At 42.5% G+C, this 26,595-nt stretch overlaps 1 protein-coding gene across 1 annotated transcript in view; it reads right to left on the bottom strand.

The window, feature by feature from the left end:
- The window catches only part of Synpo2 (synaptopodin 2), a 143,734-nt gene that overhangs the window by 7,658 nt on the left and 109,481 nt on the right, over positions 1–26,595 (bottom strand). Inside the window, exon 4 of the mRNA XM_028760493.1 lies at positions 23,246–25,452. Coding sequence (XP_028616326.1) covers positions 23,246–25,452 — 2,207 coding nt within the window. The remainder of the gene's footprint in view (positions 1–23,245; positions 25,453–26,595) is intronic.

The raw sequence follows: 26,595 nt of genomic DNA, 5'->3' as shown, positions 1-26,595 counted from the left end.
CATCATCATGTTAGACTTTATGGGAAACAAAATGCATTGGGAGATGTTTGTAAAACAAACTAAAAACCAACCAAACAAACAAAACATCAGACTCAGGTACTATAGCTCAGTTGGTGGAGCACTTGCCTAGCATACAGGAAGAATCGGTTTTAATCCTGATGACCTAGGCCTGCAATTCCAGCACTTGGGAAGTAGAGCTTGAAAGAGAGCAAGGTCATCACCAGATTCGGAGCAAGTTCAAGGTCAGCCTGGGCTACAGGCAACACTCTTTCACACAGCAACTGTCACTCATTACATCTAAATCCAGGAAAACAAAATGGAATGCAATCTTAGGAATTTTGGAGCCGGGCGGTGGTGGCGCACGCCTTTAATCCCAGCACTTGGGAGGCAGAGGCAGGTGGATTTCTGAGTTCGAGAGTTTGAGGCCAGCCTGGTCTACAGAGTGAGTTCCAGGACAGCCAGGGCTACACAGAGAAACCCTGTCTCGAAAAAACAAACCAAAAAAAAAAAAAAAAAAAAAGAAAAGAAAGAAAAAGGAATTTTGGAAGCTGCCATTTAAATTCTGACTAAATCTGTGCCAATCAATACTAATCATTAGTGACCAGCATACAGGAACTATTCACAGATCACATTTAGATGTTTCTCTGTCCCTTGCTGGTGAGACTCCCAGGCTCTACACTCAGGATAGAAGCACGGAGGGGCTAAGGGGCATTCTCAATTTTTTAAGCAACCATCTTTTCAGGTCAACTAAATGTTCTTGATTCATATCGCTTGTTAACAAAACAGCTTACTTGGTTTTTTACTGAATTATCTGTTAATGAATTTATCAGGGAAATGCCATCTTAAGTGTGCTTCGAATAAGAAAGGCAGTTCTAATGCAATGGAAATTGTCATAGCAGCCAGAGGAGTTGAACCTGATACAGGTTTTCAGATTCAAAATATTTTATCTCATAAACTCTGCACAAAGCTAAAACAATTTTCTTGGCTGAAATCTTGCTTACTTATGCACCCTGGAGAAAGCATTTCCACTTGACAAATATTATTTCAGCTCCTCTGGTACCTTTCTCTTTTAAGCACATAATCAGAAAGTACGTTTTGCAAACATACTCTTTATCAGAAGCAGCTCTCGAGAGGTCCAAAGCAAGTAAGTAGGAGCAGAGTGTATTTCCTTGGCCTTTTAAAGCATTGATTAGAATCTCTGAGAAGCAGAGGTCCTAGGAGAGGTGGGCGAATGGAAGCAAACGCGCAAGCACAAAGATGACCCCAGTTTTCCATTTGCTAGGGTCCTAGCAGTCAGACCATTCCTCCCAGTTTTATGTGTACACCCTGATTGGTCGGGAATCTCTAGAGCACTGACCTCACATCACTTCAAGTTCCTTGGGGTTTGTTCCTACCTCCACCACTGCCCTGTTGGCTCGGCCAGGCCATTGAGAGCCCTGTTAGATCAGCACTGTATGTCCCTAGCTCCACCCTTGCTTCTTTTGCTTGATTTTTCAGGGTCCCAGCCTTATTGATTGTTCTAACTCAAGTTAGATTACGACACTCAAAATCTGCTGAGTCCTCGGTGCGTCTCTGTTTGCAATTCCTGAGACACTAGGCATTCTCATCCCTGAGATTTGAGACTTGCTGATCCTTCCATTGGGAACACAATGCTCCAGACAGCCAGTGTGACTTCTCTGTCCTTCCTCAGGCCTTACTCAACTGTCATGCAATCTGTTGTCAATTCCATCTCTCTCAGCGCTCCCTCTACTGCTGTCTGTCTGTCCATCCTGTCTGCCTGCCTGCCTCCCCTTAGGTGTATACTCAGTTTAACATTAGAAATGTTTTTCTTAACCATTTCACCTTTCTCATGAAGAGAGAAATCAAGGTCTGCAGCCTGTCTGAGGGCAATGGTTTTTGAAGACGGTCCTAGAGGCTGGGCTCGGAGGCTTATGCCAACAGCCCCAGCGTTTGGAAATCTGAGTCAGGAGGATTGACAATTGTAGGCGACAGGGTGAGACCTTATTTCAAGAATGCAAAAAACCAACAATAACAACAACAACGAAAGCATCCAAAAGAAAAGAATGTGTGTGGGGTAGTCTTAAAATAGTACCTAGAATCAAATAAAACGCTGTATAGAAAACATCTAAGTGAGTGTTGATTTCCATATCGTACTATTGTAAATAGGATATTTTCCTATCATCACTGAAATGTTTGGTCAACTTCCAAAATATAGACTATTTCACACGTCTGGCACATGTGGCAAGGGACTCCTAGGAAGAGCACATTCCTCTGACCTCTGATACAGAGACATTTTGGAGTTTCAAGTTACTTTGTTGTTTCTTTTCTTTGAGGCAGGATCTCAGTTTCTCTTTAATCCCTCCCCCCAACCCCCGTCTCTTCAGGGCGTGGGGGGGGGTGTTACAGGCATCACTCTAGGTTTTCAAACTGCATTGATCTTATAAATGAGAAATCATAGACAATTATACCCAGGTTATAAAGGGAGCCTGAAATACATTCCTTAAAATAAGACCAAACAAGAAAAATAGTAGATAGTATTAGTAATTATCTTAGTTAGGTTTCTATTCTGTGGTAAAGCTCATGACCAAAAGCAATTTGGAAAGGAGAAGGTTTACTTGGCTTACATATATCTCTGGTCACAGTTGGGGATGGGGTGGGGGCAAGACAGGAACCTGGAGGCAAGAACTGAAGCAGAGACCGTGGAGAAATAGTGCCTACTGACTTGGTCCCCATGGCTTGCTCAGCCTCCTTTCTTACACAATCCAGAACCACCTTCCCCAGGGCAGGGGTCTGGGGAGGGGCACTGACCTCAGTAGACTAGGCCCTCCCACATCAATCATCAATCAAGAAAATGCCCCACAGATTTGCCTACAGGCAATCTGATGGAGGCATTTTCTCAGTTGAGGTTCCTCTTCCCAAATAATTCTAGCTTGCTTCAAGCTGACTAAAAACTAACCTGGACAGGGTTGGAAGGAGAAAATCAAGTTAATCTGTTGGTGTCTATTATGTGTCTGGAAACCCATCTCTTCTTCTCACCAGATTTGTAGGGTCATATCCAGCTTCGGCTAGAATTTACCCAACAAGGAGAAGCAGTTTAAAACTGGAAAAAAATCTATGTTAAGATATAGATTCATTTTATCTTTTATTTGAGGCAGGGTTATATATAACACACAATTGCCTCAAAATGACCAAAGATGGCCTTGAACTTCTGATCCTCCTGCTTCCACTTCCTGAGTTCTGGAATTACAGGGATTCACTACTATACAATATGCAATGTTGGAGACTGAACCCAGGGCCCTGTGGATGAGAGCTGAGTGCTCTACCCGCTGAGCTCCATGCCCATCCCATGTAGAGGTATTTAAATATAGGGCGAATATTTTCTCAAGGTGATTTAAATATAATCTAGCTCGATGCTGGAGGATGAGGAGACCTCTCATTTGCTTTTGTTCTTGTGTCTTGTCACCATCTCTTCACAATACTCCCAAGGGAAACTTTTGGAAATGCAACTGTTACAATCTTTTATTAAGGAAACAGAGAAGAGGGTCTGCACAAGTTTACACTATTATTCTGTTTGCAACAGACAAATGATCTAACTGATAGGCAGTTTATATCTATGTATCTCTACCTTTTGGACGGTGTCTAGTTATCTATGTGTGTGTTTATCTATCTGTTTGATCAGAAACGTAAGGAACCGAACATTTTAAGACAGTTTGAGGAATGCAATAAATACACATCAAAATGGTTCCTGTCTCCAGGTTCCTGACTGAGTTCTGCTTTGACTTCCCCTGATGAAAGACTGTAAGATGAAATAAACCCTTTCCTCTCCCATGTTGCTTTTGAACGTGGTTTTATCACACCAATGTTTAGCAAATTAAGACTAGCACCGAAACAATAGACTTTAAAGCTTAATCTCACATTAAGGACAACCCTTGGGAAAAAGAGTAAGGGTTGTTAGAGTCAGCAAGCTGGAGGAATAGGAATTCAGACTTCACACGGTTGTGAACCTGTGGTGTCTGGTTTCTCACTAGGGCTCAACTTTCCTTGTAAGTTGTAAAATAGGGATAATGCCGATACCATTTCAAGATTCTGGGTAGAAGAGTTTATAAATTCAACGCCACACACACAGCACAACAAATCATGACTATTTTTATTATTGTGTGGTGAGGCTGTATGGCTCAAAGGTGTCAGAGATCTGGCAGAACCTTTTGTTCAAGAGGCAACTGCTTGGGCGGGCTGCCGACCCTAGACAAAAATAGAAGCAGGCCTTGACTTTGAAGTGGGGTTAGCAATGCAGGCCTCAGAGAGTGCCAAGCCAGCCCTGCCTCCCTGTGCTCCCAGAACACAGGCAGCTGTGCTGGCCAGAAACACCACCCCTGACCTCATCTCCCTGCTAGATCAGAGTGGGCCAGAATACAGAATAGTGGTTTGTTTCTGATGTTCTATTTTAAAAAGATAAAAGATAAAAACAGTAGCTCTCAGCTTAAGGTCAGAAAGATCCATGCTATGGAGAAGTCTGTGTATGTTCTTCTATGATCTCTTCATTTTAGATATACAAACTGTGGGCGTCAGGATGCTGAACACTCAGTGGCTGTTGCTTCCTGCCATCCTTCTCAAAGCCTGCAAATCCCCTCCCTGCGAATAAGTAACACAACGTCTAAAGGCATTTTACTCCAGGCCACAAAGCCTGCATTACATGCATTTGCATAAAGAAACTGAGGAACTGAAGACATGGGCAATAATATTTTAGTTGAATAATGTATTTTAAGGCATGAAAGCAGTTACTACAACAATTTTTACCAACTTCCGATATGAAGCCAATGTATAAACTATAGCTTATTAAAATGCCTCTAGTAATATAAGCTGCTTTCTATTGAAATAGTTGAAAGTGCCATCTTAAAATCTGTAATGTGTAGCATTATTTAATTACATTTTTATAAGAGTCTAGATTGGATAAAGCTTCCTGGGCAAGAGCGATGGGAGGTGCAGAAGGAGCTTGCAGGCTACATTGTTCCTCACATGCACTGGAGCTGCAACACCAGAAGAAGCCACAGCGCATGCTGAGGTTCTGCCAGAACAAACAAGAAAGCTCACAACCTCCTCTAGACTACCAGGGAACCAGAAGGCTGCAGAGACAAGTGCCTCCCGCTTGCTCGCCCCTCCTGCACCACAGGCCCTGTAAGAGGCGGAGGGATCTGGGAACGCTGTCTTTCAACTCTGTGCAGACGTGCCACAGTTTACTCCATACGTTCTTTTATTTGTTTTACTTTCTGCAACTTACTTTCTACATGCCCCATGATGGGTTTGCTTTTGTCTTTAGAGTGCTCAGTTAGGTCTGGAGGCTGTTGCTTAAGCCCCACCCCCACCCCACCCCACTCAGTTCACAGAGACGCATTGGCCACATCTCATACACTCCTCTTTGTTTTTCTCTTTCTTCATCTCCTCTAAACCTATGGACGTTATCGGCGCTCTGCCTGTACTTTGTCCACCTCATCCTGTCTTCTACTCAGTGTTAATTTAATGTTTCTCTTCCCCTCCTCTGCTTCCCTTTTATCCCTAATCATATTTTCTAGTTTTAGGTTATATAACGATTTCTCATATATTTTTTCTTGAGAATATTTTTTTTTTTACAATATACTCTGATCACAGCTTCACTCCCCCACTCCTCCACGATTCTCTCTCCTCCTTGCCCATCCTACCCCATGCTTGTTCACTCTCTCTCTTTAAGGAACAAGCATGTTAACTAAAATCCAAGTACACTCCATGCCTCTCCTTGACTGTTTATCCTGCAAAGATCATTGAAGCCAAAGGAGCCACTGTTGGGAATTGGCTGATATAATATTTGAATAGTGTTAGTATTCAACCACTGCGGTTGCTTTTGCAGTTAACATTCTACTTTGGGAATGCTACGGAGCTTACACCAGGCATCCCGAGCTTTGGGAGGGAGGAATTATTTTCTCAACTACAGCACATTGCGTTCTAACACATTCAAGTCTGTGGGACAGTCTGTGTGACAATTGCAAATAATTCAACTGAAGGAGAATAGCTGATCGAAAACTAAACCAAGTAAGAAAAAAAATAACACAAGCTGCATAAATCCCAACATAGTAACATTAAAATAAAACCCCAAACCAAAAAAACCAAAACATCAGGACTCTTCCAAATAGTGTTACCCTTACAGTAATGGCGCCTAGAGAGAGTGAGTTCGATCAAGTCCCACATAGAACTCGAAATAACTGCTGTACACGTGATCATGGCCACACAGAACTGAATGAAGCAAGGCGGTGATGAATAATACAAATAGGAAATCCAACAAAGGGAGAAATCATGAAGAAACAACAATCCAGAAGACTAGATATTACACAACACAACAAAACTATACCGACTTTGTATGTCAACCTGACACAAGCTGGAGTTGTCACAGAGAAAGGAGCCTCCCTTAAGGAAATGCCTCCATGAGATCCAGCTGTAAGACATTTTCTCAATTAGTGATCAAGTGGGGGGAGGGTCCCTTGTGGGTGGTGCCATCCCTGAGCTGATAGTCTTGGGTTCCATAGGAAAGCAAGCTGAGCAAGCCATGGGAAGAAAGCCAGTAAGTAACATCCCTCCCCGGCCTCTGCATCTGCTCCTGCTTCCTGCCCTGCTTGAGTTCCTGTCCTGACTTCCTTTGGGGATGAACAGCAATGTGGAAGTGTAAGCTGAATAAACCCTTTCCTCCCCAACTTGCTTCTTGGTCATGATGTTCAGTCAGGAACCCTGACTAAGACAAAAACAAAACAAAAAAACCCAATAGAGTGGACCAAGGAGAGGACAGGGTGGGTAAGCACAGGAAACAATGTGCAGGAAGTGGAACCATTCATCAAGGACGAAGGTAAGCGTGGTGGTTTGAAAGAGAATGGCGTCCGTAGGCTCACATGTTTAAATGTCTGATTCCCAATTGGTAGACTGGTTAGCAGAATACAGTGTAGCTTTGTTGGAGGAGGTGTGTCACTGGGGGTGGACTTTCAGGTTTCAGAAGTCTATGCCATGCCCAGTTAGCTCTCTTACACCCTGCCTCCTGTTTGTGGATCAGATGTAAGGTCTCAACTACTGCTCCAGCACTGTGCCTTCCTGCTGCCATGTCTCCCTCCGTGAAGGACATAAACTCACTCTATGAGACTACAAACAAGACCCCAATTCAATGCTTTCTTTTATAAGTTTCTTTAGTCATAGTGTTTCTTCACAGCAATAGAAAAATAACTAAGGCAATAAAATAATAATAAAAAAAGAAGATACTAGTGAGAATTCCAAGATACATAGTGGCACTCTGAAAAAAAACTGAATTCAGATTACACATCAAGAAAATCTCACTCTAAAGGCATAGAAAACATCTTCAAAAGAATCATGACAGAAAATCGCTCAGAGTTAGGAAAAGATATCCAAACACAGGAGGCATTGAAGGTACGAAACAGACAAGATCAGAAAAGAACCTTACTTGCCATATTAAAATTAAAGCATTAAATATACAGAACAAAGAAACTATACAGAAAACAGTAAGAGAGAAACACCAAGATACATGCAAAGGCAGGCCACTAAGAATAACAGCAGATTGTTCAACTGAAACTTTAAAAGCTAGAAGCCTTTGGAATGATGCTTTTCAAGATCTGAAGGACACCAGACTAACCAGCAAAGCTACTTGTCAGAAATGAAGGAAAACAAAACCTCCCCAGGATAAAAATAGACCAAAAGAATCGATGGCCACTAACCCAGGTCCATATAAAATGTTTGAAGGAATCCTTCATATTGAAGGGGGGGGGGGGAAACAATGCACAAAACCACAGGGGAAAAAAAAACATACTAGAATAATAGTTGAGTGAGAGGAGGGAAAAAAATACAATATCAACAAAATGACAGAAATCAATGCAAACCTTTAGTAATCTGGACTAGTGATGGTCTCAACTCCCCAGTCAAAAGGCACACACTAGTGTGTGGGTTCAAAAAGCAGGATCAATCTACTTATCACCTCCAAGGACTGTATCTCACTTCAAAACACAGACACCACTAAGGTGAAGGGATGGAATATGATCCAAGCAAATAGACCCCAGAGTCAGGCAGTTGTCACTGATCTAATATTTGACAAAGTAGCCTTCAAACCCAAGCTAGTGGGGGCTGATAAAGACAGTCCCCTCATGCTGACTACAGGAGAAATCAATCAAGAAGACCTTACAATACTAAAGGTAACACCCTGAGCACAGGCCCACCATTTCATAAAAGAAGCACAGGTGAACCTCAGTTCAAGGGGAGTGGGCGGCATTAAATGCCCTATTCTCTCCAGTTAGCAGGCCATCCAAATATAAACCAAACAGAGAAATCCTTGAATCAAGCAACAATATGTATGAAGTGGCCTTAATGGACAGCTACAGAACACCCATACGAACAACAAAGAATACACACTTTTCTTGGAAGTCCATAGAACTTTCTTTAAGACGTATCGTATACTAGGACACAGAACAATTGTTAACAAATATTGGAAAGCTGAAATAACTTCTTATATTCTATCTTATCACAACGGACTAAGGCTTCAAATCAACAGCAAGACAAAGCCTAAAACAAACACAAACTCATGGAGACTAAGCAACGAACTATTGAGCAATGACTAGATCCTTAAAAAAATCAAGAAGGAAAAAATATAAACTCTCCCCCAACAACTGGAGCAGGGCCTGTTTCTAGAGCTGATGCCTGTCTGTGGATCCTGTCCCCCTAACTAGGCTGCCTTCTCTGGCTTCAGTGGGAAAGGATGCCCCTAACCCTGCAGAGACTTAATGTGCTGGGTATGCTCTCAGAGGAGAAGGTGGATGGGGAAAGACTATTGAAGGGGACCAGGAGAAGGGGGGGGGCAGTGATCGGGATGTAAAGTAATAAATAAATTGATGAGGAAAAACATTTTAAATCTTAGAATCAAATGAAAATTGAAATATAGAATACCAAAACCATGAGATACAATGAAGGCATCATAAGAGGGAAATTATAAGCTTTAAGAGTCTATAATTTAGCCAGGTGGTGGTGGTGCACACCTTTAATCCCAGCACTTGGGAGGCAGAGCCAGGTGGATTTCTGAGTTCGAGGCCAGCCTGGTCTACAGAGTGAGTTCCAGGACAGCCAGGGCTACACAAAGAAACCCTGTCTTGAAAAACAAAACAAAACAAAAACAAAAAAAAGAGTCTATAATTTAAAAAAAATCAGAGAACTCTTAAATAAATAACTTAATGATACACCTTAAAGGTCTGGGAAAAGAAGAACAAGTCTTTAGACTAAAAGAAATAAGTGAGACAAGAGTAGAAATTATTGGAATCAAAATAACAACAAAATAATATAGAGAATCAATGAAACCTATTTATCTCTGAAAAGATAAAGTCTTACAAGACCTTACTCAAAGCAACTAACAGAAATAAGAGGATCCAAATTTAAAAAATTAGAACTGAAACAGGAGCCATTACAACAGACACCAGTGAAATTCAAAAATCATTAAGTCTTACCGAAAATGGTATATCTTCACACTGAATTGGAAATATCTAAAAGAAATAGATCAATTTTAAGACATGAATGACCTACCAAAATTAAACCAAGAGGAGATCAACAATTAAAACAGATCTGTAGTAAGCAGTGGGATTGAAGTTGTGATTTTTAAATCTCCCAACTAAAGCAAATCCAGGACCAGATGGATTCAATAGTGAATTTTTCAGATCTTCAAAGCAGAACTAATACCAGTACTTCTTAAATTAATTAATACAAAGTGAAGAAACATTACCAAAGTATTTTATGAAGATACTAAAAATCTAAAAAAAAATCAGATAAAGATGTAACAAAAAAGAAAAGACCAATAACCCCAATGATCATGTGAATATAATTGCAAAAGTTCTCAAAAATACTTTTAAGTTTAATTTAATAGCACATCATAAAGATCACTTACCATGGTCAAGTTGACTTTATTCCAGAGATGTACTTATAAAGTAATATATAAAAATAAATAAATGTTATTTATTACATAAATGGACTCTAGAATAGAAATCATAAGGCCATCTTGATACAGGAAAAAGCTCCTGACAAAATACAATATCATTTCATTTTTTAAGCCATTTAAAAATTTTAAAGCTGAATTTCAATAATCTTAAAACTCATGTGGATGTACAGTAGCCAAAAGCAATCCTGAGCCAAAGTGAACAGTGCTAGAAATATCACCACACTCAGTTTCCAGTTATGCTACAGAACCATAGTAATAAACTAATAAACAAACAAACACCAAACAGCTTGGTAGTGGCACAAAACAGATCCATAGATTCTTAGAACAGAACAGAGGAGCCAGATACAAGGTCACAAAGCTACAGCTACCTGACCTTTGACAAAGATACCAAAAATAACCATCCAAATCTGAGAAAAGACAAACGAATGGTGCTCGGAAAACTGGATCTAAGAGCAATACTATCCTCATCATGCAGAAACCTCAGCTTCCAAGGATTAAAGATTTGTACAAGATCTGAGAGTTTAAGCCTGCAGGAAGTATGGAGGACACTTCTGGATGGAATCCTGGGTAAGGGCTTTCTGAATAAGACTCTGACCGTTCAAGAAATAAGTCCAACAACTGACAAACAGGACCCCGTGAAAACATCTCTACCACAGAGAACTGTCCACCAACCAAAGAGGCAGTCTACAGAATGGGAGGATTTTTTTTCTAGCTGCACATCTAATAAAGGATAAGTATCTACAATAGTCTAAGAACTTCAATACCTAGACATCAAGAAAGCAACTCCATAGAATATAGGCTGGAACCAGTGAGTTCTCGAAAAGAAACACAAATGGCCTATAAACATTCTACAAAGGCTTCAATGTCATTAGCTCTCAGAGGCATGCAAATTGACACTACTTGGAGATCTCAGCTGTGCTGACTAGTGTTTTTTTTTTTTTCAACTTTAAACAAACCAGAGTCATCTAAGAAGGGTATTTTCTCAACAGAGAAAATACCTCCATATGAACAGCCTATAGGGAAGGCTGTGGGACATTTTCTTGATTAATAATCAATGTGTGAGAGCCCAGCCCGTTGTGAGTTGAACCATCCTTGGGCAGGTGGTCCTACCATACATAAGAAAGTAGGCTGAACAAGCCATGATGACCAAGCCAGTAAGCAGCACTCCTCCATGGCTTCTGCTTCAGTTCCTGCCTCCAGTTTCATGCCTTGAGTTCCTCCCCTGAATTCTTCCGGTGATGAAGTTTGAGCTAGAAGATGAAATAAACCCTTTCCTCCCCAAGATATTATTGATCATCATCTATTACCTCAGCAGTAGAGACAAACACTGCAATCCTCTCCTCTCTCACATGTAGAGACATTTTGAAATTTTTATTTGTGTGTTTAACTTGGAGTTGCTGCGAAGGTCATAAAAGTCAGAAAGGGACCGTGAAAAGAGGAAGAAAAGACACCTTCATGGACCTAGGGGACAGTAGTAGACACTTACTATCAAAGTAGAAGGGGAAAGACTTGGTGTTAGAAGTTTAATCGTGCATGGGGCATGTGGACTGGGAGAGGAGAGGGTGGAGGTGGATTAACCAGAACAAAACATGCATAAAAAGTCTTTATCAAGATCTACTTTACAAGCCAATATAAAACATATAATTGTTTTAAAAGGGGGCTTGAGCAGAAAAACCCTGTGTGGGTAGATACTGCTGATGCCAGAAGACAGGTTATTTATTACTCAGGAATCTCAATGCCAAGCATAAGACACTTCCCTGTAAATTACTGACCAAGGAGGTCCCAGAGACCTCCAAAGCAGTGCTGCAGATACAGCCAGAGATCTTGGTTACTCAACTTAACTAGATAGCAGGGCCTTATTGCTGAAGGTACCACACACTTGAGTTTCAGAATATAAAGAAATCAATCTGGAACTGATCAGAAAACTTCCTCTCTGCTGGCTACTTTCATCATGTCTGATGCTGCTGCTGCGGAAGAAAAGACATAACTGGTCTTACCCTGTGCTGAACCCCACCCACATGCTACAATACTCATATGCCAGTCAAAGTGTGCCCAGTGGTTCAATACTGGCATAACTGCTATGGGCATAACCAATTACTTTCTGATTGGATTTGGGTACTTCTCCCCAGGAGGGATTCATGCCTGATACTGTAAACCTGGTCAATAATTCAAGGCTGGGCAGCTCACAGGATCTACAGAGGAACCTATTACTGCTGGTTTGCTAAATGCTCATGTTGCCAAACTGCCTTTTAAATATTTAAGTTTATACATACAGATAAGTGTTGCTTTCGACCTTAGTCCAAGGAAGTTCTTTTGGTAGTAGGCACTGACTGGTAAATGCAAGGCTCATAACTTGTCAAAGTGCTAAGAATAAGTGACTGTTGGGTGCTCAGCCCTAAAGAGAACAGCTGTATTAATTTCTCCTCAACCAAGGCTCAGGGGATATCATGGAAGTCAGGTTAGGGAGAAGAGTTGTGAAATTCTGTCTTCCAGATGTGACATTGGCCATTGCACTTATGAACAAAGATTGTGAGACTTTGCATGTCTCTCTGGTCCAAGTGGTAAGTTTTAGTTCTTTTAAATGACATCTTTCTGTGGTCTTAATAAGAATGGCCCCCAGAGACTCACTTTTGAATGCTTGTTCTGCATTTGATGGAACTGTTTGGGAAGGATTAGGAGGTGTGGCCTTGTTGGCAGAGATGTGTCACTTGGGGGTGGTCTTTGATGTTCCAAATATTCTGAGGTTCTTAGCTCTCTCACTCTCTGCCTTATGCCCGTGGATCAGATGTGAGCTCTCAGCTACTGCTACAGTGTCGTGACTGTCTGCCACTATGCTCCGGCCATGATGGTCATGGACTGACTCTAACCCTCTGGAACCTTGAGACCCCGGTTAAATGCTTTCTTTTATCAGCTGCCTTAGCAATGTAGTTTTATCATAGCCATAGACAAGTAACTAAGACGATTTCTTATTTAAGAAAATTTGCAGCCTGATAGTGGTGGTGCACACCTTTGATCCCAGCATTTGGGAGGCAGAGGCAGGTGAATCTCTGGATTTGAGGTGGATCCCACTAGTCTGCAGAGTGAGTTTCAGGACAGCCAGGGCTACACAGAGAAAATGCCTGTATAAGAAAAAAAAAATGAAGAAGAAAATTTATAAAATAATTTCATTTTAGAGAAAAAGGAATTCTATAAAGTAGGTGGGGATTGTCAAATGAATACGAATTTTCTGAAGTAGATAAAAGATAGGTAATTGTAGCCTAAGACAACAACTTCTAAAGGTAGCACAATGTTTGAGCCCTTCTAAACGCAGATGGGGGAAGTAGGAGAAGAAAATAAGAAACCTCCATAGTGTGTATGTCTGAAATTCTTTTGCACCTAGCCATTAAAAAACAAAACCAAAAACACCAGAGGAAGAGTGGGAAAGAAGGTTTTAACAAATAATCAAAATGTTCCTCTCAAATCTGGCTTGATTTGTGGCTTAGGAGTCATTTTTATCCAGCCATGGTGGCTAACTATTTTTAATCTCAGCACTGAGGAGGCTGAGACTAGAAAAGAAATAAATCATTATATACCTGAGAGATGGAATATTATTAGTTGGCCATACCTTGTTTCATCTATCTATCTATCTATCTATCTATCCATCCATCCATCCATCCATCCATCCATCTATCTATCTATTATCTATCTATCTATCTATCTATCTATCTATCTATCTATCTATCTATCTATCGGAAGAATGAGGGATCTTACTTCATAGTCATGGCTGGTCTTGAACTCTGTTTCAAAAAAACCTGACAAAAAGAAGGAAGGAAAGTATGGCTAATTAACATTCAAAAGGCTTCAGAATTCTTTGATTTAGATCAATAAGAGTGTGTTTTAATCACTTCCAGAGAGATTTCAGGTAGTCATTTAAAAAACCACTTCTGATTTTCAGGTCTAGGTCCCTAAACCAAGGGTAGTTTTCTTTGACAATCCCTTCTCCAAGAGATACGAAGATACCGAGCAATTCAGGACTGTCCTACGTGTTAAAACTAAGATTCCGAAAAATATTTATCTCATCCTTGATGAGTAGTAAAGAATCTGATAAAATCATATCTCGAGGCTTCTCCTATCTTTCAATGCAACAACAAGGACAATACTGGAAGTCAGTTGCTGAGCCGCAAACTTTGGAATGGCGGCTTGGGAAGCTCTACGAGTGGAGAAGAGTCTGCTGCCACCTGGTGGACGTTAGGCACAATCGCATTTGCTTTGGCCCCCTCTGCATCTTCTGAGCAGGCCCAGAGCTCCGAGTGGTTTGGTTGTCCTTGATGAGGGGAGCCTGCAAACTATTAAGAATCTTAAAGAATTAAGTTTGATAGGTGTTAAAAATAGATTTTATAAAATGAGGTGCGCAAGAAATTAGTATCAAAATCACCTGTTGGCGTGTTAGATGACAAATTCCTGGCTCCCACCAAGATCTAGTAAATACCCAAGGTAAGGCCATGCCAATCTTTACTCCTATGGAAATGAAAGTTGGAAAACTAGGTGATAAAACACAAGAAAGCAGAAAGAGAGACAGGCATGGTAGCTCATCCTGTAATCTCACACTTAGTTCCTGGTTTGGTTTGGTTTGGTTTGGTTTGGTTTGGTTTGGAGATGGGGTCTCATGAAGCCCAGACTAGCCTCCAAATTCCTCTATAGCTGAGGGTGATCTCAAACCCCTCATCTCACTGCCTTTACCTACCACACACCAGTGTGAACCCTTATGCTGGCTTCTTCAAGAATTTCCTAATTCAGATTCCAGCATCTATGGATCTCATATTAGGCTACCGTGAAGAATTAGCCATATCCAAACATTAACAAGCAGGCCAGGTGTTCAGGCCACCATCCTTGTGTGCTAAGTGTGGAAAAAAAAAAGAAAACTAGTAACGGCAGATTCATGCCTTAAACTGCCACCTGGGGTATGCAGGTCTGGCTTATTCCGTAGTGAATCTTAAGCTGGAGTGGATGGTTGTTGACGGCATTTATACATTTGAAATACACTGGAAGAAAAATGATCAATGGTAAACCAATTCAAGACCCAGTTGTGGCTTTTTGGGTTTGGCTGTTTGGAGCCCAGTTGTATTTTTTCTTTAACTGTAACTAGACGTCTGTCACACATGAAAAGCTAAGCTATTTCTGTTTAATTATATTTGAAACATAAAAGCACTTGGTATCTGAAAAAAAATTCCAAATCGAAGCTTGTTTTGATTTGTGATTCTTTTAAAGGCCGAGTCTTCAGAGCTCTGACTTCTGCTTCTGACTCATAAACATTCTAGAAGTACCAGAAAATCCACAAAAATTCCCTGGGCGGTGGTGATGTTAAGTCCCTCCCTGTGTGACTTCTGAGACTTGTGTTTATGCCTTCCCAGGCCCTGGGTGCTTGCTCTGTGGAGACCTAGATTTCTGTCTGGTTTTGGAAAGCAACCATACCTCTCAGGCAAGATCAAGCACTGCAAAACAGGTCTGGTCATTGACCCTTTGTCCTCAGAGGGAGCTGGAGCAGGCCTGGGGACAGTGAGGTGCTGTGAATGAATGGATCAGTGGGTGTTATCAGAGTAGGAACACACAGAGAGACTCTATCTCAAAAATAAAGTGGGGGGAGTGACTCTGTGAGTTAGAGAGTATTTGCATCACCTCGGGTAATCCCACATGGAATTTACTTAAGAGGTGATTATCTTTTGATCATCCCAAATCAAATCAAATCAAATCAAATCAAATCAAATCAAATCAAATCAAATCATGTCCCTTTCCCCTCCCCAACATTAGGGATGGAACTTGGAACCTCATACATGTTGGGTAAGGACTGTACTTACTTATTGAGCAATACCCTGCCCCCAATCACAGCTTCTTTTTAATTCACAAATTTGAAGAAAAATTTGTCACGTGGTGTTATTGTCACTAAATTTGAGGGTTTTCTTTCTTTCTCACAAATTCCAGTTTTCTCTTGGTCCTTTATGGTCCTGGTAGCAATGAGCAGTCTGGTGACATATGAGCCTACAAGGGCTGGAAGTTTGAAGGATTCTGTCCAGCACATTTACCTGAAATGTAAGGTGCAGTCTATGGTTGCTGGTAAGTATTTGACAGGGACTGTGGGGCTAATTTTATAAACTTGACACAGGTTAGAGTCATCTGAAGCAATGGAGCCTCAATTGAAAACAAAATGCCTCCAGGAGACTTGGCTACAAGCAAGTCTGTAGAGCATTTTCTTTAAGAGTTATTGATGGGGGAGTCCAGTCCAGTGTAGATGGTGCCCCCTCTGGACTGGTGGTCCTGGGTTCTATAAGAAAGCAGGCTGAGCAAGCCATGAGGAGCAAGCTGGTAAGCAGCACTCATCCGTGGCCTCTGCATCAGTTCCTGCTCTATTTGAATTCCTGTCTGATCTCCTTCAGTGATGGACAAGAATGTGGGTGGGTGAGCCATGTAAACCCTTTCCTTCCCAACCTGTCACAGAAATAGTAAACCTAACTCAGGGATAGTTGTCTGTGTTGGTGGAATCTTCCAATGGGGTCTGCACAGCAGGAAGGATTGATCCCTCCATGTACATCCAGGGTGGCTGCTGCCTCAACTGGAAATGTCACTCTCACAGATCCCAGTGACAACTACTTGTGTTTTTTGAAACACTGAAAACTGGTGAGTCTCACATTATTATTCTGCTTAGCATTGCTGTTGATTCCCAAAGTTATGGGCTTCAAAGTAACCCAAGTTTGGTGACTATCTAATAGGAAATTTATTTGAATTACCTAAGTGTTTGGGGGTGTGTGGGGGTGTGGGGGTGTGCAAAAAAGCCAACTGATTGTTCCTTTTGTTTAGTCTGCACTTCTTGTGTACCCCTGCGTCACCAACCCCCTTCCTCAGGTTCTGTTGTGTTTCTGTTTTGTTTTACTTTTATCATTCCTGGGCCTCACACATAAGGCAAGTGATCTACCGCTGAGCTGCGTTCCAGCCCTGACTCCAGTTTCTAAATTGCATCCCTCGCCTAGCCAGTGAATGTGACCCTGTCACACAAACTCACTGTCAGAGCTGTATCTTCTTTTGCCAACTTATAAAATAGATATTTCTTTCTTAGAGACTTATGTCCATTTCTATCAAACTATCATAGTATATAAATCTATGGCCTATCTTATGATAAAAGGGTCCTTCCTAAGCCCACTCACTGTATCCAAAGCTATTTATCCATCACAGGGAACTTCATGCTGAATATGCTTGCCCTACAGACAACTAGCGGGTCTTCTGGAGTGAGAACTCATGTAGTCCTGTATGAAGGGTACAGGCTTGGCCAGCAGATTATATATATATATATATATATATATATATATATATATATATATATAAGACTCACCCACTATCCAAAGCTCAGGACCTGCACAAAAACTACACTAAGTCTTTTGAACCCAAGAAAGAACAAAAACATCTCAGAGTTTGGCTGGTAGATCTAAATGATAGGCATCTGCCAACAGAGTGAGCAGAGAGAGGAAAAGCTCCTCATTTTTATTTCCCATTTAACTTCCTTTTTGACGCATTAGACGCATTATTAACCATTCTGAACTTCAGGGGCTCCATAAGGTAGAAAACCGCCTTCCTTCTCGGAGTAAATCCAAGGAGTAAACGCAGTGTGACTGGTTAAGAAGGCAGAGCACACACTGAGCTATATCCATGGCATGCTAGCTCACAGTGTATGGCCCAGGGCAAAAGCCTCTGTGCCTGGAAATCCCAACTACAGTCCATAAAATGGGCACAAAAATGCTACCTTTTTTACCAGGACGACCGATCAAAATGGTATTGTAGGAAAGATAACTTGACTGATTCCGGTGCTAAAGTTTCTGAAAAGTCAGTTTATGTAAAATATTCACAGACTGCCTGACATATAACAGACGATTAATAAGCTCACTGTCCCTCCTACCTTCTGCCTACACTTAGTCCTCGGAAGCTTTGAAACTGTGTGAATGGCCACCCCAGCTTCTTTCCCTGACATCCTGATACGGACTGCATGTCTTCATTCAGGGTTGTCCGGTGTGTGGAAATGTCATTCCCTCGTCAAGAAGAACACAGCACTGTACTCTTTGATGTCAACTTCCAAGAAGAACATTTTTCTGTTTCTTCCTACGAGGCGCATTTCTTTTTCATGCAGGGCCAGCTACTGTCCTTTGACTTTAAACTGTTTCTCATGTACAAAGCAGGGACTTTTCTTATGGAGCAGAGGAGGCGGGAACTGTGAGATCAGATCTCTGCAGAACGCTTTGAACATTTCTGAGTGTTCCGATTGGCAGAGGCAAGAAGGAGGGAGGCTGAAGAACACGTCTTGGGAGACTGTGCTTAGGTACTCTACACTAACATTTTGGCAGTGATAAACCACACCGGATGTAGATAAACAGGTCAAGAAGGAGATAAACAAAGACCCCCTAATTGCACTCTGTTAGCTGCCAATCTTCTGATTAAATCTGTAATCTGAGACCTGTCTGACTGAATTGACTTCTTTCCTCACAGCAGTCTGGGTGATTGGACCTGGGAACCTGCATCTGTGTGCCCGAGCACACCCCTAACTCCAGATTTGGCAATGTTAAGATTAAAATTCTCTCCAATCAATTGCGTCTGAGTGACTCTTTGATTTCTGAGCACCAAGTGGTGGATTAGTGTGCACACATCATACGGACACACATTTTAAACATTTTAGAAATTGACTTCATTTGCCCAGGAAACAATTGTATCTCAGTGCTCCTGTCAGGGAATGGATGCGTACGGGGTGATATGTGGTGTCTGGTCATTCAGCACTTTGCCTGCTGTTTGGGTCTTATGGGAATTCACTGGTCTGTTTTATGGCCAGAAGCCAACTCTGGTAGGAAGTTGAGAGAAGAATTTCAACTTGGTATTTTCCCAGAATACATGTTGACTCCGCCAGCAGCTTTGAAGTGTTAACAAAACTCTTTGTGTTCCCCAGAGTCCAGTGATATGGGACATAAGACCGCCAAGGGCCAGTGTTTCTGGGAATATTGATGGTTGGAATTTACATACTTTTCTCCTGAACACACACATACACAGTAAACCTTTTAAGAACAGAGTCAACAACTCTGACTCAGGTGAGTTGAGTGTGCTCTCCTTGCATCCCTTCTGAAAGTGTGTGAAGAGCCAAGCCTTTCAGAAAACAGTCACCTCTTGATGACCTTGACTTCAAATGCCCTTCCTGCCTGGCTGGTGGGGACTCCTGAGAGAGAACTGCTGACACAGGAGAGCTCATCTTGAGACGTGGGTGCTAAATGACTGAAGTGACACCTGGGAAGTACTGAGTCTGGGCTCAGAATAGGCTTTACTGGCTGTGTCAGAGAGCTTTGTGCTTTCAGAGGTAGCAGGGACCTTTAGCGTTCTTTCTCCCAGTGACTGCAAACAGGAGGGCAGCCTCATGTGGCGGTTCATTCCTTTAAAGGAGAATTGTCTTTGACATTGCAGATGTGACCACTGATGCTCGGGTCTAAGCTGTGGGATGGTCAGCAGCTGTTTCACACTGAGAGAAGTTGGCACTAACTAGAAGAATGGTTCTCAACCTGGGGGATCCAAAGACCCTTCTTGAGGGGTGGAATAGCAGGTATCCTGCATATCAGATATTTACACTACATTTCATAACAGTAGCCAGAATTACAGCTATGAAGTAGCAACAGGATAGTTTTCTGGTTGGGGAGTCACCATACAGTGAGGAACTATATTAAAGGATCACAGCATTAGGAAGGTTGAGAACCACTGCTCTAGAATAGAAGACATCAGCTTATGTTACCTAACTATTTATAGCTTAAACATGTTTTCCCCTCTTTACAATCAGTTTCTTCTTGTGCATATTGAATGGGATTGTTGATGCGTGGTATTGTCAACAATCTCTGTAAATAACAGCAGTTTATGAGTTCGAGAATGATCACCCAAGTGAGCATTATAAAACATAGCTCTAGAAATGTGACAGTGGGTAGTCTAAATACGTACACTGTGTTTTATCTGCTCTCAAAACAGAATTCGTTTATGATGGAAGTATTGGAGATAGGCTACTGAGTGCTCTTAGGTCATGGTGTCAATGCAGCAATTCCATAAAACAGGGGGAAGTACTGGGCTTGTATTTACATACAACCTGCCTGCCTCCTAGAATCTTCAGTTTTGTGTGCTCTTCCCACAGTACCTTGTTCCTGCTGGGAAGAGAGGCTTGAGCCATTGTAAAGGAGAGCCTCTCCGAAGGAGAATTTAGCACAGTCCTTCAGTCAGGATATGGCAGGAATTACCTCAGTAGATAAAACATGCAGTGGCTCCCTCTGGGTACAGTTCTTCAGGCACTCAATACAAGGTGCCCTCAGGGATTCATTATCGCTGTTGTTGACAACAGACTTCATGAATTAACAAAGGCAAAGGGAAGAGGCAAGGAGCAAGCAAAACAAACCAACAGAAAATAAAAAGAAAGAAAAAAAGAAACTGCTTTTTCTAGACATCCCAGCCAACCTACTACCCTAACAACCTTCGCCTAAAGCAAAGCCAGGACTCAGATGTAAAAGTGGACGGAGCAGCAGACAGAGCCCAAGTCCTAACCTCCAAGCTGCCACATTGCCATCCCTGCTGTAACTGAGGAGTGTCACGTGCAGCTCCCTGGAGGAGGAAAGCCCATCTTCCTCAGGGAGTTGGCTTAGTCTTTTCTTTCCCATGCTTAGTCCCTTGGAGAATTCAATCTATTTTCTACCCATGGACCCTGTAGTCCTGGTTGAGGCTCTGCTACCTTCTGGTAAAAACTGTAGACACTGTCTGTATGCTTGGCACATCCCTTAGAGATTTTTCTTGAACCACAGACAGTCCCTAGATAAGAAGATGACATAGTTGTATTAGCCATGTCTTTAGTTGTGAACGCAAACATTGTCTCTGCTAATACCACCTGACAACAGGGAACAGACTAAGGACACTTCTCATTGCTGCATGCCACAAACCACTGCACAACTGGGGGTACTTCTGAGTCACTACTAATAAGGGTACTTTTGAACCAATGACTTCAAAATAGCTACCTGTCGGCTGGGTAGCAGAGCAGCCATGTAAGCTCTATGTCTTTCATCTAACTTATGCTATGTTAAGAATACAAAGTTATGCCACACCATGGTGGTACACACCTTGAATCCCGGCACTCGGGTGGCAGATGTAGGTGGATCTCTGAGTTGAAGGCCAGCCTGGTCTACAGAGTGACTTTCCAGAAGCCAGGGCTACACAGAGATATGCTGTCTCAAAAAAAAAAAAAAATCTAAAACAAAACAAAACAAAAACAAAAAAAACCAAAGCAAAGTTGTAAAAATTTTCCCTCTTTCTCATTTCATATGAAGAAAGAATCCTTGGTTGTTTCCTAAGAAAACAGACAAACACACACACACACACACACACACACACACACACACACAGAGCATTTAACAAACTGTCTATGCAGGCAGTGAATGATATTATTGTACAAGAGACTGGTTGCCCCCTGTGTGCTACAAGAATCTTCCTAATTGATTTCCATAAAGGCAAATAGAGACAAAAATCATTCCCCATGGTTGTGTCTCCACCAAATATAATGGGGAGAGGGTTATAGAGAGAAAAGCAGCGCAGTCCGTCCCATTGCTCTGCAGCTGGACCCACCTCTCATTATGTTTTGGGAATACCTAAAACTGACAGTTTCACAGTGGATGCTCCCCAAAAGAAATAGATGCTCTCCAAAGGGAAATTCAGATGCTTTAAGAGAAATATTAGAGACATGATTAAGATCAGAGCAAAGTCATACATGAAGTCGTTAAAAAACACATACAATGAGCAGATAAAGAAGAAGGTAATATTTTAATAGAATAGTGGAATACAGCAGAAAGGCATTGGCAGCAGAAGACAGGAGCACAGATATCTTGAGGCAGAAATGGCACTGTGTGCCCTTAAACCAGCAAAGTCTTTACAGGAAGTCTCTAGACATCGCCTGTGCAAAGCGGGCTTCCCCTGGAGCTGTGGTGATTCTTTGCACCTCCCTCCACTAACTCACATGGGATACTTTCTGTGGTTGGTTACACTCAGACTTAAAATAGATATGAGAAAGGTCTTCAGGTCTGCCATCAGTAACATTACTAACCTCATGGCCAGCTGGATGACAGCATGGTGTGTAACCAATCCAAATTTACAAGGTAACCTTCTTCAAACTATGCTGGTTCATCAAATAGAAACAAGAAAATAAAGGTGCAAGAATAGAATTGCAAGGGACAGTGGAGGAAGCACGCGTCAAAGAGCAAATTAAATGTGAGAGAAAAAAAATCTGGGAGGTCACCCAGAGAGGCTCTCAACGGTTCTTGCTTTGTCTGCATGCACCGGCTCCTGTGGTCAGTAACCCACCTGCCCCTCAGACTTCTCAGAGTAAAATAATAGCCACGTGTTACTTTGTGTCCATTCTCCTTTGGACGTTACTCCACTCTACTCGCTACCCTTTGCCCCAGGGCCTTCCAGGAGATGTACTCAGTGGTTCCTTAAGAAACCTGGAGAGGCCGTGAGAAGCCATTTCTAAAGATAACAAGATTTCTCTCCTGATGCTAATTACTTCAAATGTGTCTTCTGAAGTGAGCGAGTGTGTGTGAGGACATCTAGTAAAGGGCCCCATACAGAGTGAGTGCGTTGTGCCTTACAACCTATTGCTAAACTACGTCAACCCCAACGAGCCTCAGAGTACCTTCTGGGTGGCAGCACACAGGCGTCTGAGGTGACTGAGCAGAGTCGCTCCTGCCCTTGAGAGAGTTCCTATTTCTTTAATACCAGAAATGGAGCTAACAGCTCGAAGGGAATCCCAGACATCATGTTATATTTTCATGGCATTCACCTTCCACTATAGGAGCACAGCTGGGATATTACATAAAGGCTGTGTCCCCAAGCTTGGTTACACTGATTACTGCTTATGGCTAAAGCATAAATCCTAAGTATCCTGCTTACTTAATGTATCTGCACATGCCTATTTTGGGATATCACAGATACTTTGAAGTGTGCAAAGAAAATAAATATATTATTTTAAATCTAACTGAGTTGGGGTTTTGACCCAAAAACATATTATTATGCTTCTTGGACCCAGATTGGGAGGTAAATATAGCTGATATTAAGTAAGGTGAGGATCTGCAAAGCATTCTTGGGGACTCAACACTGCAAACGATTCATTTCAAGCAAGGTGGACACTCATCTTCAGCTACAAGATCACTCTTCCACAACTGACGGTTTCCACACCTGAACTGTGACCCCACTTTTCTTGGCTGAGAACTTCGGCCTTGGAGCCACGAAATAGGATGTGGAGGTCGATTCTTGCTTTGGAGAGGTGGGGACACTCACAGGTACCGGGGATGCGCTGACTGGAGAGGTGGCCTCCGCAAAGAAGTTGGGCTGAGAGGTATAGGCCGGTACCGAATACACAGAAGAAGCCTGCGCATTTGTGGGAGAGCCAACATCCGCCTGCCGGGGAGGGAGGGCTTGCTTCATGGCCAGGGCTGAACTGACCTTGACCGTTGACTTTTGAGGGAGGCCATCCTTTGAATCAGGGGGTTGAAAGGTAAACAAAGACGCGTTGAGCTGATACGGTTGGTGCTTCATGACATCCAAAGTGTTAAGAGGTTTCTTGCCCTTTTTCTTGCTCGTTTTGGAGGCCTGGGCGCCCGGTGGCTGAGACTTGATAGCAGCCAGTGGGTAAGAGGGGGAATGGATAGGATTGTAGGCCACAGGAGGGGGTGCTCGGACGTTGGAGGAGTACTTCCAACTGGCAGGCAGGGATGGAGTGGGAGACTGGGCCCGAACTGTGTGGGCCTGCACTGTGTCGGAATCTACCACATACTTCTCCATCCTAGACTGCCTTTTAGCGAAGAGTTGGGCTCCTTTCCCACTCATTCCAGGAAGCTCATTGGATGGTCCCCCTGCACCAGCAGGAGCAGCATTTACTAATGGTGTGGGTGCTGACGGCTTGGGTGTGTAATTGTGACTGACCACTACTGCTTGGGGACCTTTGAAGGGACCAGCCAGGTTCAGTGCACTCGCGGGTCGGGCAGGAGGGCAGGTAGGCTGGGCTATTTTGATTGAGGACACAGCAGTGACCTGCGGTGTGTTTGGTGGGTTTGGTGGGTTTGATGTAGAGAAGGCAGGACGCTGGGCTGGAGCCACTCCTGGAGACCAGACTGGAGAAATTGGGGCTACTGGTTGAGAGGAAGAGGAAGACTTGACTGCAGGCTTTGGAGCGACAGGAGGTGGGGTCTTCTGTTTGGCAGAACTCTGCATGAAGTTACAAGCCTCTGCGCCTAAACTGAGGTAGTCTTCTTCCGGTCCAGAGTCCCCTCCAGCTCCAGTGCCTCGCTTGCCTTCTGCATTTTGAAGAAGTGACAGGAGTTCAGGGTTGGGGCTCACTTTGGTTTCTTTGAAAGTAAACATGGGTTTGGTTGTGCCTCGTCTTTTGGCTTCCTGCAGTATTCCCGTTCTTTTGGCCGGCACTGCGATCCTCTCATCACGGGAAGCTATTTGCTCAGATGAATCATAGAAGGCTGGTTGTGACCATGGAGCAGGCTGGGGCCATGGAGGGGGCTGTGCTGGGCCAGCAACTGGGCTTGATATCCCCCTGGAGAAGGCTTCCGGTGGAGGTGAGACTGCAGAGTATGGTGGCGGAGCAGGGAAGTCAGAGATGGGGCTTGTCACACTCCGTGTTGGGGAGAATGGCGCTGCTGGCTGGTTCATAGATCCCAGGAAGGGCTTGGCGGTTCTATTCATAGGGATCATCCTCTGGGCCCCTGCTGTCTCCGACACTGCACTGAAGCCATTCTGTTGCGGCACGCTGGCAAGATTGTGTCCCATCTGGAAGGACCTTTCGCTCACAGAGCTCTGCATTCTTACAGATTCTTCTTTTCTTTGAAAAGAAGTCACGGTTCTCAGACCATCCGTCTGCAGGGCATCTGGTCCTCCGCCTGCCATCCCACCTGTCTTCTCCTCTTCATTTTGGGCTGTGAACTGTTCCATCCTCTCTCTCCTCTTAGCAAACATGAGCGCTCCCTTGCCTGTGGTGTCTGGCAACATCTCCATCTTGTCCCCTCGGTTCAGTCTCTTTTCAATGTCTACCAGTCCCGAATCCCAATCAAAGTTCACAACTTGGGTGTTGTCGTCAATGTCAGACAGTAACTCTTCATCCACTTCTGACTCACTGGTTCCAAGAAATGCAACGTCACTTATCTCGTCCTTGTCACCTGCTTCCTGGTCCTCCTCCTCCTCCTCCTCTCGCTCAAGCTCACCAGTACCGTAACTGACTAGGGTGTACTTCCGGGCCCTTCGCCTCCGCTTCTTAAACATCAACACCCCCTTGGAATTTGGGTTGGGAGCATCCGTTAGGAGGAGGGCTATGCTTTTGCATTTAGACTTTGCTTCTTTCACTTGCTTTTCAGATAGACTTTCACTCCTCCTGAGCCCTAAGGAAAATACACAAATTGTACTGAATTGATGAATGCAAAGAATAATGCACAGAAAATGATTCCCAATGGGGAAAATGAACAATGAATATATAAAGACATATTATAATTGGGTACTGAAATTAGAAGAGATATAACTCATTTATTTTTTCATTCATCTCTCCTGCAAACCCCCCCCCCGTGTGTTCTGGAAGTGCACGTGACCTAGCACTACATCACTTTTGATTTCATTTCAAATTTGCACTTATGACACGGTGATGTATAGCACAGAACGACATCTTGTTCCATTTACTCCCATTAACACAGTTTTAGCTGTGCTGACATGGAACATAGATCACCTTCCCCCACATACTCCCAGACTCCTAAGCTTTAATAAAAATAGGCTTGGAACTGTCAGTTAATAGGTTATGGCTGTATTAAAAAGAAAATACTTTAGGATCATAATATGTTTTGAAAACAAGATGTACTTTGTCCTGACATATTTACACGTGAAATGTCAAAACTGAACATTTCAATGCAATGCATTTAAATATGTAAGTTTCTTCTTTTTCACTTTGGCAACCACCTCAAATCTTTCCATTGAGCTACTGAATTACTGTGAGCTCACAATACTGAATTAATAACTGACAGTGCTGAGGTAATAACAAGCTGTATTTCAGAGTACTAGAACATTGTGAAAGTCTAGGTTTGACACTATCTACACAATTCTGTAAATTAACAGGCTCTTGTAAATGTAATCCTGTTTAAGCTTCAGAAGGAATAAATGGAAACCTTGGGAAAGTTTAAAAATTATATGACTTGAAGTCTTTTAAACTAACATTGAAACTGATGTAGCAACTGAGCCATTAAGAAAAGAGCGAGCTTGGCAGTTTAAAAATGGCAGAAGATTATATTTTCATTTCATTATAGAAAGCAAATTAATGTCAAGTTAATTTATAGAATCAACTAGTTTAAGCACTTTAATGAGTGTGATTCACAAATAAATTTCTATCATATCCCGAGTTAAAGGAGGATATCAGACAAATTAGATATTTCACGATTGGAATTAGTTCCTGTTGTTAAAAGCCAGACTTGGTCAACTGACCAATAACAACAACAATAAAAAGATAAAGTGAGAGCAAATAATTTTAGAGAAAACACACA

The sequence above is a fragment of the Grammomys surdaster genome, unplaced genomic scaffold (assembly GCF_004785775.1).
Source record: "Grammomys surdaster isolate TR1022 unplaced genomic scaffold, NIH_TR_1.0 126531, whole genome shotgun sequence".
Lineage (NCBI taxonomy): Eukaryota > Metazoa > Chordata > Mammalia > Rodentia > Muridae > Grammomys > Grammomys surdaster.
This window is presented reverse-complemented; position numbering and strand designations above follow the sequence as displayed.